General features: G+C 34.1%; 1 protein-coding gene and 1 long non-coding RNA gene across 2 annotated transcripts; both read left to right on the forward strand.

Annotated features, from left to right (window-relative positions):
- The first annotated feature begins 599 nt into the window (after positions 1-599).
- LOC127853406 (uncharacterized) lies at positions 600-1,599 on the forward strand. Its single transcript, XR_008036595.1, has 3 exons — positions 600-718; positions 966-1,043; positions 1,550-1,599. It is a non-coding gene; the product is annotated as an uncharacterized LOC127853406 (long non-coding RNA).
- Positions 1,600-1,639: 40 nt separating this feature from the next.
- On the forward strand, positions 1,640-15,361 carry LOC127852645 (uncharacterized). The gene is made up of 8 exons (XM_052386597.1): positions 1,640-1,723; positions 1,847-1,954; positions 2,263-2,432; positions 3,888-3,977; positions 4,749-4,898; positions 6,025-6,129; positions 6,750-6,837; positions 8,502-15,361. Exons 1-8 carry the CDS (start codon positions 1,640-1,642, stop codon positions 8,616-8,618), a joined length of 912 nt encoding a protein of 303 aa, XP_052242557.1. The 3' UTR covers positions 8,619-15,361.
- The last annotated feature ends 1,864 nt before the right edge of the window (positions 15,362-17,225 follow it).

The raw sequence follows: 17,225 nt of genomic DNA on the forward strand, positions 1-17,225 counted from the left end.
AAATCATAAGACAGCGTTATAAACGGATTCCATTTACAAGTTCTGAGCATGCATACATTTTTGCAAGGTTGTGTCGTCATTTGCCAATACATGCTATAAATCCTACCGTATTAATAACTGTAGTCATACCGCATTTCTAATGTGCATATATATCCGATTATCCTACATAATTACTACATCAATTAAGAAAAATTTTGTAACCATTTATGATGATAAATGTGTTTAAGAATTTCATAAACACAAACAATCGCCATTTTGCATAAATGTAAAATGAACAGTGCATTATGGGATAGCGGTTTTATAGGGCACTGTTCAGATTTAATTGTAACAACAAAAATGGATTTCATAAGAGCTCCTGTGTGCCCTAGTTTACAGATAGTAATAATAAGTGAACATTCCAGGAGGACGAATTGGCATAGCAGATATGGTGCCCATCTAGAATGTCTTGTGTACTATCCCTTTTCTGGGACCTATCACATCTTTGTTTAAGACATCAAGTAGGGGTTTTGCCTATTACATGGACTTCCTAATAGCGTCTCCATAAGACTCAGTCTTTTGATGCAGAAAGTGTGGTATAGGCTTCTTATTTTCAATTTCAGAGCATGTGGAGCAGCATTTGCGTAAGTTGCCAGCCAGCCTTCAGGGCGAGCGCCGCACCCTTGAGACCAAGATTGGGACGCTTAAGAAACAGCTGGCAGCTGAACAAGATCAGATGCAGGTTAGTTTGACTCACACCCTAACAAATATATTTTATATCAGTAAGATCCTAAAATTTAGGCATCCCAACCCTATTTAGGCAGAAAAAAGTGAACATTATGAAGTTATATTTTATGTTTAATTGGCAAATTGTTCATCACTATTTAATTTTATATAAGATGAAACTGGAGTATGAGTTGTTAAGTTTATTCAGTATTTTATGAAGATGGACTAAGGTTTTAGTCACATACTTTTCTTTGCTGTTTTAGAAAATGAAACTGAAGAACGACCTGAAGAAGTTGGAGAAAGAGAAACATGTTATAGACAGCAAGTGTGCAGTTGACACCGTAAGCATTGTCAGGAAGCATTCTTTCTTTACATAGAAATTATCTGGAAGTCCATGTTTGGCACCTATTCTTTTTATTTCACCTGAGCACAACGTGTCCATGGTGTGAATTTGTGATCACTTTTGGCCCATCATTCTCCGTCTGTTGTGCGTCTTCATAATTAACCCATGAACACTCTGAAGGCCACTTTTATTTCCTTTTCCTCATTAAACTCGGTCAGAACATGTCTTCTAATGATATCTCGGATGAGTTGGAGCAGCTGTTTTAAATGGCTATATTGACACTTTGTGAAAAATCATAGAGGTTACTTGTATAACCCAAATAACAATGAAATTTGCTCAGAACATTTGTCCCAATAATAGCTCACATGAGTTTGAAAAAGGTTTCGGTCGTAAAACATTGACGCCTGTGTTTAGGCAATTATCTTTGTGTGGTCATATTTAAACTTTATAAACGCTCTAGAAGTGCCCAATCTTAAAAACAAAATATTGTCATTAAAATTACAGTCTAAGACCCCTAGCGATTCCAGAAAGGAGCGTGAAGTGCGACATCGCCTGATCACGGTTGCCAACGTGGTGGCAGGGACGCTCAGCAGCATGGGAAGCCAAGCAGTGCAGAGTCTATTCAGTGTCCATGCAGGACAGGACAAGCTGGCGTTCACGTGCATAATTGTAGATGAGGTGAGTCCAGGCTCAGTGTGCGACTGTGCGTTATTGCTGATGAGGTGAGTCTTTTTTCTGTGTCTGTTGTTGAGGACAAGGTGTCTCAACCCACATTACAGCGGTGTGTCTCTTCTGTTGCAGGCCACTCAAGCTATAGAGCTGGACACGTTGATCCCCCTGCAGTACGGCAGCACCAAGCTTGTCCTTGTTGGCGACCCAGAGCAGCTACCTCCAACCGTTCTATCACAGGTCTGTCATTGCCTTCTGATTGTTTGAACAAGTTGAGGGGATAATACATGATCATATCACAAATAGATACATATGTCACATATTTAGCTAGTTGCAATTTATTCAAAACAACTTTTACATTATCCATCGCATGTTATGCAGACTGGCGCAAATCTCAGCAACTTCAACTTCAGCGATTTATCTTTGTTGAGCATGTGAGCAAAAATGTAAAATATATAACCATGTCTACAGTTTATGTTTGTTTATTCGTTTTACAAATCTCATTTCAACATCTCCCTTTCTTTAACCCATGTTATCTTCCTCTACAGACTGCCCTGGATATGAAATTCGACATGTCCCTGTTCGAGAGACTGGATGGTCATTTCAAGGACAAGGACAGCAACCCGGTGATTCTACTGGACGTTCAGTACAGGATGGATCCTGAGATAGCCTCCTTCCCCAACCATTACATATACACTGGGAGGATCAAGAATGACAAGTAGGAATCACAGGCTGATATTCATAAACCTATTCTGAGATGGTCACTAACCCATTCTTAGATATGCATTAACCCATTCTTAGATATTCACTAATCCATTCTTAGATATTCACTAACCCATTCTTAGATATTCACTAACTCATTGTTATATATTCACTTATCCATTCTTACATGGTCACTAAGCCATTCTTAGATATTCACTTTTCCATTCTTAGATATTTACTTAGACATTCGAAGGAATTCAGTGACCCATTCTTGTCTATTCACTTACCCATTGTTAGATATACACTATTCATAGATATTCACTACCACATTCTTAGATATTCAATAACCTGTTACGTAATAATTTAACAGTGATGACAAAATTTCAAATAAGCATTACTAGTATACATGGTACATGTGACGGTCTAAACTTTCATTAAGAAAGTCAGCATGATTGCATCAGTTGAACAAATCATATCCATAACATATCTTATACATACCCAAGTGCCTGTTATTTTCTCATAATACACAAACATCCAAATGGTATCATTCAAAATAATTATTTATGGATCTCTCTATGAAACATTAATTGCTTTTAATATTAAACCACCCATGTTTATCTGACTATTGTTGTAACTGACAGAAAGTATAGGGATGTTCTCCGTTACACACTCGGGTTCATTATAATCTCAATTAATGAACATAATTTATTTCTTGTTAATGTCCATCTGAAGCGACGAAGGTTCATTATCATAACGATAAACTTTTGTTCAAATGTCTATGTTACGCATGTGGACAATTACTCCATATATATGTTTAATGTCCATTTTATATCTTCAGCCCGCTATTTAGACGTTAAGTTGACAGATATGAATGTATGCATTAATTTGTTAACCAATTACATATGAGTGTTTTGTTATATATTTTACCACTTGTGTATGGGTAGTTGAGTAGAAGCTAGAAGAGCATAATACATCTTAGTTGTTTCTTATGGGATCTCCCGTGTGGGCGTCTCGTATGTATCTTTGTTAAGTTAAAATGTATTTTGGACTTAAAAGCGCTGTGTAAAAAAGCAGAATAAATTGTCAATGAACAGCTCTTCCCGTGGTGTGCGTCTTTATTCCACTGATAAGCGCATCAAACCGATTTCAGACTTAACACTTAGAATAAGGTATATAAATAAAGTTGTTCTGATCTAAAGAAAAATTATTTTATTTCTTAATTAACATATAGTTGCACGAGATTCCATGTAATTGAAATGAAATCTCGTTTTGATACTGTTCACTAGACAGGAATTTTGTACACAGTGCAGTGCGTTTATTTATATATAAATATTAAGAGTTATGATCATCCAGATTTTTACACAAAACTGTACTGGTATGATAGAAAGGAAAGAAAGATTTATTAACTTACAAGATAATTGATTCAAGAAGTTTGTTTGTGATTTTATGTCATATTGGGTTGTGTTCCTAGGTGTGTGATGGACCGTCCACTTTTCCCACTGGTTCCCTTTCTGCTCTACAACATTGTCGATGGGAAAGAACTCTTCTCCCATGACTCAAGGTAACACAACTCTTACACTGCATTCTCCCCATACTCAAATAACAAAAACACGAACTTCTCCCATCACGAAAGATTACATAATGATACTATATGATTTAATTTTCAAATTCCTACTCTTAAGCTGAACTTAAAGCTTAGCACGATAAGCTATCACGAAAGCAAAGGACTACAAATAAGACGATGTTGTGTTCAAAATCCGTCTGGCCACATAACTTGTGTGGTTATAGGTTTTGAAATTTTTTCAAAGGTTTTGAAAAAAATTCAACTGCCAATCTCCCCCTACCTGTGATTTAAGTCAGGCAGTTGTCAGTTACTGGCCTAAGTATGTGCACTTAGTACTGGAAACTAGATGTCCCAGGAAAAGTGTGAGTTGGTTAACCCTTTCCCCCAAAAGAAGCAAAGTGAAAATGGCTTTTGCAACCAGCATAAAAACAGTACAGCCTGTGAGTAACTCACAGCCTGTTTAGGTTTTATGCTGTTTGCTGCTCATCAGTATTTAAGAGTTAGAATTGAAGCCTTTAAAATTAGAATCTAGTAAGAAAGGTCTTTAATTAAATTTAACTTTCTAAAGGACCACATATCCTTCAAAATACTATCTAAGTGGTAAAGGGAATCTGAGTGTTGGAGCATGACTGAAATGAGGTTATAAACAACGAAAAGTCCAGCTTAACAAACACACTTAATAAGATTTAAGATCCCTTGTCACCTATGTCTGCCAAGCTTAGGATTGAGAGTATCTTTAAATTTGCATGTCAATGTCTATGTCCACAGATCTATGTCCAATCAGATGGAGGCAGAGTTTGTAGCGGAGCTGTGTCGGCGTATAGTGCACAGCAAATGCGAGGTCACAGAGAAGATGATTGGTATCATAGCCCCCTACTCAAAGCAACGAGACGAGATAAGTGACAAGCTTAAACACAGGTGATTATAAAACTTCTTGCATTAGTTACATCTCTTCCGAGAACCTTTTAAATGACAGTCTTCTTTGTTTCACCCTGATGACAAATCGTTTTTGGAGATTGACAATTTTGTAATAAGATTGTTGTTACTATTGATTAAATTGTCAATCGATACCAGCTTTTAAAATCAATATAAAATTGGTTTGTTCAGAAACTTTGTGTTTGGCAATATCACATAAGAAAGTACTTTAGAGCACGAACCAAAGTCCTTAGATTTGGATACAAATCATTTGAATTATATGGTGAGAAATATCTCGTGGTAATACAGATGTAATAACAGGTGGTTTGCTTGCAAATTCTTCTACAGGTAGGGATACCAGAGGTAAATGAATAATGCACAGTAATTAAATTGAAGTATTAGATAACAATATCAATATTAATGAGGATTAGACTTTGACTAAGCGGTATATATTTTTTATTCAAATGTACAATAGTTTTATTTTTATTTTAAGAAAACACAATAATTTCCCTTTTATATATCATAGCTTTTTTGAAAGTATTCTATTTATAATAATGATTGCCAGGACCAAGCTGTCATCATATACTTTCTTCGTTCTTTCACCTACCAGGGGTTCTCTTTATTTATTCTGACCCAAATGGACACATGTCTTACCTGTCATGGTATCATATATTATTTTCCCTACAACAAAGTAGATGGGGGTACAGCTTCAGTCAATGTGTCTGTCTGGAGACACACTTTTCTGCACATACATTGTTTATAATGATTTAAAGTTGTACGTATGCAGTTTTTATAACCCTAAATTAAAATATACTTAAATGATACCTCGTTGTAAAGTTTAAATTTCTATGAAAAGATTGTTACAACTTGCTGTATAGGAGGACATGCTGCATTTTGTGTATTTATAACAGTTTCTGGTGTCATTTTGAGTAAGATGTTGTTGGAAGAGGGTTTATTAGAGTCAGTCTGTCATTAAGTCAATATTGCAAGCTAATTAAGGTAGACATTGTCTCTTTGAAACAAACATCCAGTATGGCGGAAAGTGTTGTCCCAGATTACATGTAGCTTGTGCGGACTGCACTTGTATTAAGCCCAGTTTTCCACGCTCATATTTTTATTCTTTCCGCAGGCGGCTGGAAAGTATAGAGGTTTGCACAGTGGACGGGTTCCAAGGTAGAGAGAAGCCTGTCATCATCATGTCATGTGTCAGAGCCAACCTTGGAAAGAATGTTGGGTGAGTCGCTTGGCTTTTCTTTCTGCATGAGTAAGAGACCCTTATACTTTAAAGTGAATTTGAAACAGTTCTTATAAGTTGTCAATGCAACCAATGAGTCATGAGGGTGTTAAGACTACTTGCGTATGAAAATAAGAAATGATGGGAACTGTATAATTAAAGACTATATGGAGCTTAATTTAAATGTAAAAGCAAGCCATATTTTGTCTATTTCATAGAAAAGAAAGTAAAAACATAAAAAATAGGGACTGATTTCTCTGAAGTTGTATAAGAACCATATGTTCACCATTTTCTCACCATATAATGTATGTTGTGCTTTATAATTTTTATACTCTTGCATGGAGGAGTTATATATGAGTCACTTTGTTGGTTTGTCAATTCATCCACTTTGTTTTTGGAGCGAATTCTTTTCACATTTCTCAAGAAGTTTAATTGAGACTTCAATTATTTCTTTACCATGAAGTGTTGATCAGGAAGTTACTTTACAACCCCAGTGATCTACACATTCCTGATTTAATTTCCCTTGAACATAGCTGACCTACAGGTGTGGGGTTGATAGTCGTGTTTGTGACAAAGTTCTTATTGAATATTATTACCGGTAATTTATGCCTTCTTGACAGGTTTGTTGGCTGTCGGAAGCGTATGAATGTGGCATTGACTAGGGCTAAATATGCCATGTATATTGTGGGACATTTCGAATCACTAGAGGTAAATCATTTTCTCTGTTTGTGGCAATGAGAGATTTTGAAAATATGCAACAAGAGAATTAAGCAAAATGCTAAACAATCTATTTAGGAAGTATCATGAATGTTTATATTCATCTTTGAACTTTGTGCTTTGAACTTTAAGAACAACAAAACAGTTATGCCTCAGATCAGGATTTTGAAAAGAGATTTTTCTCTATTTAAGATAAATCTTAAAAGCATTTTTACAACCGTTTCGCACTAACCCGGTTTCGCAATAATTTTAAAAGTCGTCTGTAATGATTTTCTCTTTTCATTAGAAGACAGAAGTGGGAATTTTGACAGAAAAATAAATTGCAATAAAAATATCGAATAGATACTGTAAACATGTAAAAACAACATAGAATGTGTAGTGATAGTGATTTCGATTAATTTCGGGCTCAATAGAGGAAACACTAGAATGTGATAAGTTTATTGCAAAACGGGTTGTTTTACATATGTCAAATCGCAATAAGAAACTGCAATCTGTTTTGCAATAAAATTATTGCATATCCTGATTGTATTAACGTAAGCCCAAAAATGGATGAAATCATTCTCTGTACATGGTTTTATCACATTTGCTCACTTTCAATGTATTTTATTTTTTGGTCGAAACTTGCGAATCTGTCTTATTTTTATCTGTAAAAAGGACATTTAAAAACAATTTCAGCATTTCAAATCAATTTGAATCAATTGGTAAATATGTGATGAGTTTATTACAAAATGGGTTTATTGCACAACATGTTTAAAAAAAATTGTCAAATTGCAATAAGACACTGCAACATTTTTGCAATGAAATTATTGCATACTTGTGTTTTCTTCACTCAAGTATTACTTTGGTTGAAATCATTTTCTATACATGTTATGTTGTTGTTTTTTATTCACAATTACTCATAAAATGTGTCACTTTCAATGTCTTTCATATTTGAGTCGAAACTTACACATCTGTCTTATTTTGAAAAAGAAAAACATAAATACAAAATTTGACACTTTCTTGTCACCGTTTCAAATCAATTTGAATCAATTAGTAAATGTGTGATGCGTAATTGCAAAACCGGTTTATTGTGAAACGGTTTGTTATAAAAATATCAAATTGCAATAAGACGCTGCAAACCGTTTTGCAATAAAATATTTGCATTTCTGGGTTTCCTTACCCTATCTCCGACATTGGTTAAAATCATTTTCTATACACATTCTGTACTGTTCTATCACATTTACTGATGAAATTGATTTAAAAAAATTATTGTTGGTCTATTAACTTACGCTTCTGTATTATTTAAAGAACAAAAACTGTAAATATGACATTTGAAACTTTCTCCAATCAATTTGAATAAAAAAAATCATCACTTTCCATGCTTTAAAGTTTTTAGTCAAAACTGTTTTTAGTCAAAACTCACTGTGTTTCTTTTTTTTAATTAATGTTATTTAAATACGAAATTTGAAACTTCCCTTTTATTGTGTCCAATCCATTTGAATTAATTAATACATGTTTGATGATTTTAGTCCAAAACAAGTTTATTGCATAACGGGTTGTTATAAAAATTTCACATTTCAATAAGACAAAGCATTTCTTATAAAGATATGAAAATGGTTGTAAAACAGTTATACTATAGCCTTGTAATAACAATTATTGTCATTGGTTGTTTCTAGGGCAACGATGAATGGAATGCCATGGTCACTGACGCCAGAAATAGAAACAAGATTGTCACAGTTGAAAAGTCATCGTTGGCAACGGCCTTTAAATCGTGCTTTAAACTGGCTTCTTGAAGCAACAGAAGATAACAGTTTGGGAACATAGTTAAGGGAAAAGAGAGGGAAACAGTTATGTAGACCGTACATATAATTGTTCGCCATAGCTCATGGCCTGTATTTCAGAAAAAAAAGCAATCTTGGTTATTATGATTTATCATGCAGCTTGATAATTGAATATCCGAAAACCAAACTGAAAGTGACACACAACGTGGGTTGTTACTTAACTTATAGGCAGCATAAACACATTACATGTGTTAAATAATATTGAAGCGGAGTGCTTGACTGAATGAGACGATTCTGTGAAATCCACAATTCCTCATAGAACCAAGCCCTGTTGGTTGTAAAGATTATTCCGATACATTTGTGTAAGACGGTGAATAATATTATATGTGGTTTGTTGCTGAGACAATTGTCATTTTAAATATAATGAGAGCAATTGAGAAAATTGTGTAGGGTTTGTTGTAATTGGTTGAGTTTAAGTTAGATTTAACACTCAATAACTAGTACTTGACTATGTAGAACATGTAAAATATTGAGTTTCCCCTTACGTTATAAACAATAAAAGCGTATGGTATGAAATTACTGAGGGTGTATATCCCAAATACCATCAGTTACTAACAGTGAAACTTATACTGCTCCCCTATTTTGAAGTTCTTAGGTATGGTTAATCGAATTTACTGGAAGTTTAGAAATTCTTGTATCACAACCACGTCATTCTGTGATAACTGTTAATTTTGGTTGTTCTTTGTTGTTTTTTTCGAGGGGGGGGGGGGTCTTGCTGAGATATGATCGGGTAGTCATATTACTGTTGGAATTACTACACATCGTTTATAACATGAAACTGTGTTCAGGTTGAGTAAGTACTTGTTTGTTGTGGCACATCTTTATGTAAGATTTAAAATCATTTAGAGACGACAAGATGCTAACATGTACCGCTATAGTGAGTAGTTTGGTAACATATGTAAATAAAGCATCATTTTATGTAATGTCTGTGTATGATAATTTTATTGTTTTTTTCTGAAGCATCTAGCCATGGATATTTTCATTGTTTATTGTGTGATTGCCATAGTGTTATTGATTGTTACATGTTGACTAGAATAGTGATCTAATTCCTCTATCCAGAAGAGGATAATGTACATTAAACAAAAATTTAAATAATAAGAATATGATTTGTATACGCCCGTTTTTTTTAACGGGACATATTATAGTTTCACCATTGGCGGGCGGGCGGCGGGTGGCGTCCCCAGCAGTGTCCGCTCGCTAATTCAAATAGTTTTCATCCGATCTTCACCAAACTTTGTCAGAAGTTGTGTCTAGACAATATCTAGGTCAAGTTTGAATATGGGTCATGCCGGTTCAAAAACTAGGTCACGGGGTCACTTAGTGCATTTCAAGGATTAAGCATGGTGTCCGCTCTCTAATTTAAGTAGTTTTCACCCGATCTTCGCCAAATTTGGTCAGAAGTTGTGTTTAGATGATATGTAGGTCAAGTTCAAATATGGGTCATGCCGGATCAAAAACTAGGTCACCAGGTTACTTAGTGCATTTCATACATTTAGCATGGTGTCCGCTCTCTAATTGAAGTAGTTTTCATCTGATCTTCACCTCATTTGGTCAGAAGTTGTGTCTAGATGATATGTAGGTCAAGTTCGAATATGGGTCATGCCGGTCAAAACGAGGTCACGAGGTCACATGGTGCATTTCAAGCATTTAGCATGGTGTCCGCTCTCTAATTGAAGTAGTTTTCATCTGATCTTTACCAAATTTAGTCAGATGTTACATCTAAATGATATCACGGTCAAGTTCAAATATGGTTCATGCCGGGTCAATAACTAGGTCTCGAGGTCACTTAGTGCATTTCAAGCATTGAGCATTATGTCCAAAACCTTCGAACGGGCGTTTCTTGTGACAGTTTGGCACTCTTGTTATATTAATAATAGTATTCATGTTCATGTTTAAAGTAGCATGAATAGTGTGTGAACTCAATTCTTATACCTGTGTATGTGTAAAAACAAAAGATGTGTTTGTCAGAAACACAATGCCCCCTATTGCGCCGCTTTAAAATAAAATTTTAATATATCCTTTGGCAGGTTTAGAAATTATCTCCCTTTTAAAGCGTATTACTTCCCTTGGATTGTATTTTTATGATCCCCACTAAAGTAGTGAGGGACGTATTGTTTTTGCCCTGTCTGTTGGTTGGTCTGTTGGTGGTTGGTCTGTTGGTTGGTTGGTCTGTTGGTTGGTTGGTTTGAGCCAACTTTAACATTTTGCAATAACTTTTGCTACATTTAATATAGCAACTTGATATTTGGCATGCATGTGTATCTCATGGAGCTGCACATTTTGATAGTGAAAGGTCAAGGTCATCCTTCAATGTTAGAGGTCCAATATAGTTGGCCAAAATCGCTCATTTTATGAATACTTTTGCAATATTGAAGATAGCAACTTGATATTTGGCATGATGTGTATCTCATGGAGCTGCACATTTTGAGTGGTGAAAGGTCAAGGTCATCCTTCAAGGTCAGTGGTCAAATATATGTGGCCCAAATCGCTTATTTTATGAATACTTTTGAAATATTGAAGATAGCAACTTGATATTTGGCATGCATGTGTACCTCATGGAGCTGCACATTTTGAGTGGTGAAAGGTCAAGGTCAAGGTCATTCTTCAAGGTCAAATATATGGGTCAAAATTGCTCATGTAATGTCACTTCTGCAATATTGAAGCTAGCAATTTTATATTTGAAATGCATGTGTATCTCATGGAGCTGCACATTTTGAGTGGTGAAGGGTCAAGGTCATCCTTCAAGGTCAAACGTCATATAGGGGGACATTGTGTTTCACAAACGCATCTTGTTTTACTTTTGACAATGAAGGATGATCTTGACCTTTCACCACTCAAAATGTGCTGCTTTATCAGATACACATGCATGCCAAATATCAAGTTGCTATCTTCAATATTGCAAAAGTTTTTGCAAAACTTTACTGTAAGGTTAAAGTTTTGGGACAGAATGACAGACAGACAGACAGACAGGCCAAAAACAATATGCACCCGATCATTCGATCCGGGGGCATACAAATATGAAACACTAAAAAGTTACAAATACTTCCATCCAATGTAAAGCATTCACGAGACAGCAAAATGAAAATTAATGTTATTGAATGATCATGTGCCTTAAATGTTTTGTCTGATTTAGAAATAGGATATGGGGTTCCCACTTTAAATACATGTATCTCCATACCCTTTTTTATCCGATATTAACACGGATTAAGGTATATAGTGGTACATAATATATTATTATATATACATACGTCATTTATTCAACGTCTTATACAATAAAATATATAGCGACAATAATTGCGAGGTATATAAAATTTCAATTTCAGACGTGATTGTGGTTTTCGATTTAAGACCTTATTGGGATATTTGATTGCATTACCTCCACTACACCCCCCTCATAGTAATTAAAGGTGCCCAGAACGCGGGGTTGTATACAGACCCCGTTTTTTATATTGACCTCGTAAGTATAGTCTGAAAACTACCGAGACCGCGTATCTGGTACTATGTATTAGTATATATATATATATTGGTCATTGTCTGTTATCGTTTTTAAGAGATTTGTGTGTTGTTTATGAAATGTATGAACTTAAACGTGTCATTTCAATGAATTGATTGATTCTTGCCTGTTATAATTTTTTGTAGTCACGATGCGTTAACTCCTATTATAATATAAACTGTGAAACGATACTGTTGCAAATATAAAAATCTTTTGGAGCCAATATATCTACCGAAATGGTACATGTGTTAACACTCTGAAGGTATCTTGCAACTTTACTTGTCATCTTTTTCGTAATATAGATAAAATATATATTAATATATATATATATAGACAATCACATGTTTTGGTTTTACTACTTAACTTTTAAATGCAAGAACAGTACATTTTGCATAAAGTTCATAGTTCATTTAGAAGTTACACATTACTTTTGGTCTTCTTGTGAAATCTTCTGTAAAATTTGACTACCTATCGTTCATAGCATGAGATTGTGTTCGGTTTGAGTAAGTACTTCTAAGCAGTGACACATCTTTGAGTGAGATTTAAAATCATTTAGATACGATCAGATGTTCGAAGACTTGTTTTGTATATATATAAAATTGTGTTAATATGTACCGTTTAAGTAAGTAGTTTGCAAACATATGTAATTAAAGCACCATTTTCTGTAATGTTTGTGTATGATTTCATTGTTTTTTTTTATGAAAGATAGTCATTGACAATTTTCATCGTGTATTGTGTGATTGGCATTATGTAAATGATTAATTATTACATATTGACTAGTTCATCGATTTGTTGGAGAACAAAAATTCAAGTAATAAGAGTATGATTTTTATATTAATAATATTGTTCATGTTCATAAGTTACATGAATAGTGTTGGAATTTAATTCATATACCTTTGTATGTATACTTCCATTCAATGTAAAGCATTCACTAGCAAGCAAAAAGAAAACTAAGGTTACTGAAGGTACATTTGAATTAAATGTTTGTGTATGCATTTAATTTGTTTCGAGACAATATAAACTGTCAACAAATGTTGTTGCAAATTTAACTATCTTTTGGAGCCAAAATCTACCAAAATGGTACATGTGTCATAACTCGGAAGGTACCTCGCAACTTTTCTTGTCATCTTTTTCATTATATGGACGATCACATGTTTCACTACTTAACTTTAAAATGCAAGAACAGTACATTTTGCATTTAGTTTATAATTCATTCATAAGTTATGCATTACTTTTGGTCTTCATGTGAATTTCAACTTAGTCTTGTCAGAAGTGTTAAATACTATTTGTTCATGTTTTAATCCTACTCTAAGTTTGCTAAAAGCGTAAAATTCTGGACTAATTAAGAAATAACAAAATCTGTGTTTGTCAGAAACACTATGTCCCCTTCTGCGCCGCTTTAAAACTATATATTTGACCATTGACCTCGAAGGTTCAGCTTGACCTTTCACCACTCAAAATATGCAGCTCCGTGATATACACGTGCATGCCAAATATGAAGTTGCTATCTTCAAAATTGCAAAAGTTATGGCAAAATATTAAAGTTGGGGCAAACAAACACACAAACCAACCAACCAACAGACAGGGCAAAAACAATATGTCCCCCACTATAGTGGTGGGGGACATAAAATTACCATGTTCATCTCCCACCCATATTGTTAACTTTCTTACATGCAATTGTTAAGCTCTCGCAGTACATATATCCTTCTTTCGTACAGTTCAGTTCGTAAAGTTCAGCATTACCGTATTGAAAAATTATGGAATAGGTCTTGTACAACTTCAGTTATGTATGTTGTTGTTTTTTGTAAATGCTATCATAAAGATGTTGTGCTTCGTTAAAAAAAAAGTGGTGAATTTTTGCATAAAGTTTCTCACTGGTTTTGAAATTGTGTTTATATATAATAAAAAGTGAATTTTATCTATTTGATTGAATTAACAGATAAATGAGGCTAAATGAATTTCTAAGATGCTCAGTTCTGATAATGCATAATGTTGATGCCTTTGTTTTACAATTGATGAGCCTTATTTAATACGCCTATCTTACTCCAAATTCTTTATCCACTTCTGGATTTTTCAGGTAGAACAATTACTTAATATTTGAAACCGAATGCAACACGATTTAAATAGATTTTTATGATTTCAGTCTGTGAAGTTGTAAATATAAAATAGGTTGACATTCATTTAATGTCTTTGGCTATGTAATAAGACTGATTTACTTCACGTATTCTCCAAATCACCTTGCATATGCTTTTGACAAGTTGTATTTTCTACTGAGTCCTGTGGACTGTTATTAAAAATTTAGATTTAGATTTACTTTGGAAATACTTAAAAAAATTATGCATTTTTCACCTCTACGTTCTCATAAAAAAGGGTTAGTTCTTCTTTTTATCACACTATTTGGGCAATATATATCTATATATGTTTTTTTTTATAAATTCAGTTGTTCTCAGTCAAGGAATGTATACTGGTATCACCATGGATGTTGTGCGTCTATATATCTGTCTGTCTGTCCGTAGAAAAACTTGTCTCCTACTCTGTTAAATGAAGTCAGAACATTTAAATCTGCATGCATTGTTCCATTGTTCCTTGTGGTATGAACTTGTGCATGGGCACATCTCTGTAACTACAACTTCCAGATGTGTTATAATTGTTATGTAACATTGTATGTCGGCCCTCAACTTAGTTTCATCAAATAATAAATCTTGAACAATAAAGGGCCACGTTAATGGGCTCATATGTTTGATTTAGACTTACATAGCACAAACAAATTATCTTAATCCACAAGGCCCGAAGGTTAAATATGTTATTATATAGAATATTATTGTGGTGCTATACAAACTGTGTTCAGGAAAAGCCCCTAGGGCCAACACTGGCCACATATAAAGGGTTTTCATTTTTTAAATATCTACGGAGTAGTTTATGAGTATGACAATTTTGTATGCGACATTTTGAACATTGTAATAACTTGTTAAAAAAAGGTTTATATTACTACACTGCCATATAACTCTTTACTTTTTGATAAATAATCAAGAGCAAACATTGTGCATTTATAGTGTCCCATACCGAAATGTTTTATAGCTGTATGCATTTGAGGTTTGCTAAGTTGGTGTATATACAAGAAATCGTTGTGAATGTAAATTTTGATTTGATGATATATTTTATCTTTATGACCAATACATGACAAATAAATAATTAATTTACAGTACGGTTGTATTTGTTTGCTTTGCACATAATGAAAGATAATTATGTGTAAAAGAGTCTTAGTTCAGTGCCATGGCCATTACATTTTGAAAATCATAGTTGTGTGTTAGAGTTTCATCAAAGAGTAGCGCAGAGAGTTTTTTGTCCATAGAATAGATCCCCTTTACCACTTAGATAGGTATTTTTACGCATTTGTATTCCCTTAGAAAGTTTAATTTAAGTAAAGACCTTTCTTACTGTATTCAAGTTTAAAAGGCTCCATTTCCAAACCTTAGTTACTGATGAGCAGCAAACAGCATAAAATCTGAACAGTCTGCGAGTTACTCGCAGGCTGTTCTGGTTTTATGCTTTTTGCACATAGCCATTTTCACTTTGCTTTTTAGTGGGAAAGAGGTAGATCTCCTTTCATTATATAATATCTTAGGTCAGTACATCAAAGACACTTAAAATGATATTATATCATTCACCAGTACCCAATAAAATGTAACAGTACGTGTACTTGAAACCAGTGCTAGACGTGTACTGTAACTTACAAATGTGTCACATATCTGAAAGTTCACAAAACATCTTACCTTAAATTAATGTCAAAAACTATTTTAACATTAATGTATTTTACAGTTTAACCTACATATATGAAAAACAGATATTTATATTTTACCATGAGCCAATGGTACACTAACAACATGGTCACTGTCCCCTCTTGTTTCACATAGACAATGTATTATGCACCGTTGCTTAAGAAAGTGTATGTTGCACCATTGTAAACAGCGGCTTAGGTCGGTATATTACATTCGTATGTCAACTTTTGATGACATCAGTGTACAAAAAACACGGTGTTCTATGCAACGATATCAAAGACAAGTAACTTGACATCGGTCACACAATAAAATATTCCTGTCACAAAATACAAATAATCTGTGCCATATGCACATGTCAAAATACTAGGTACCTTGAACCAATAAAAAAGTCTGACCATTTTCCTAACACCAATGGCAAAGACGAATTTCCTTTCAGGAAGACAAAATGCATGATATCAATAATGACAATAAAAAGTCCACTAATACAAAAGAAAATGATTCTTATTACCAGAGACGTAGATAACGTCTATGTTATTACTAAGCATCCTTCATTAACGCCAATTACCATATATCTTTCACCCAATTATGAAGACTCTGTATTTTACCCCAATTACAAAAGCCTTAATAGATTACATCTATTACAAAGACCATATCGTTATACGTTCGCTTTTGTCATATCTTCCGTTATCTCCCCAAGCAATCGTTGCTTAACTGACTTCATTCAGAAAGTATCCAACGTAAAGTATAATTTTATTTCATAAATAATTAAATATCAATGAAAAGGAAATTGTGTCAGTCAGGTCCCTCACAATCGAACGCCGCCTGCAGTGTAACAAATTTCAATAAAGTCCCCTTCGGTCGTAGTAATCATAATAATTAGCAGAATCATTCTTCTCATCATCATCAGATTATTAAAAGCCCATCAAGCTTTCCACACGCATTCGCAATTAACAGACTTTGATGCATGTTAATATAACAAATACTCATATCGAGTTATTGTTGAAACATTGGATAAATGCTCTTATCAAAGTACTGACAGTACTGGTGTGACGATGCTTTTGAAGAGGATGGATATAAAACATCAATTTAAGTTTATCTATATCACCCTAATTGGTTATGTTGATACGAACATTTTGGGTACGATAAGAAAATTGGGTACGAAAATTTTGGGTACAAAAAAAAATTTGGTACGAAAAAAGTTTGGGTACGAAACATTTTTGGTACGAAAAAAAGTTTAGGGGTATGGGGAAGTAGTACCCGTGGGTTACTTGATCCATTGAGCGAAAC

Source organism: Dreissena polymorpha, chromosome 12, assembly GCF_020536995.1.
Source record: "Dreissena polymorpha isolate Duluth1 chromosome 12, UMN_Dpol_1.0, whole genome shotgun sequence".
In the NCBI taxonomy this organism is placed as follows: Eukaryota; Metazoa; Mollusca; class Bivalvia; order Myida; family Dreissenidae; genus Dreissena; species Dreissena polymorpha.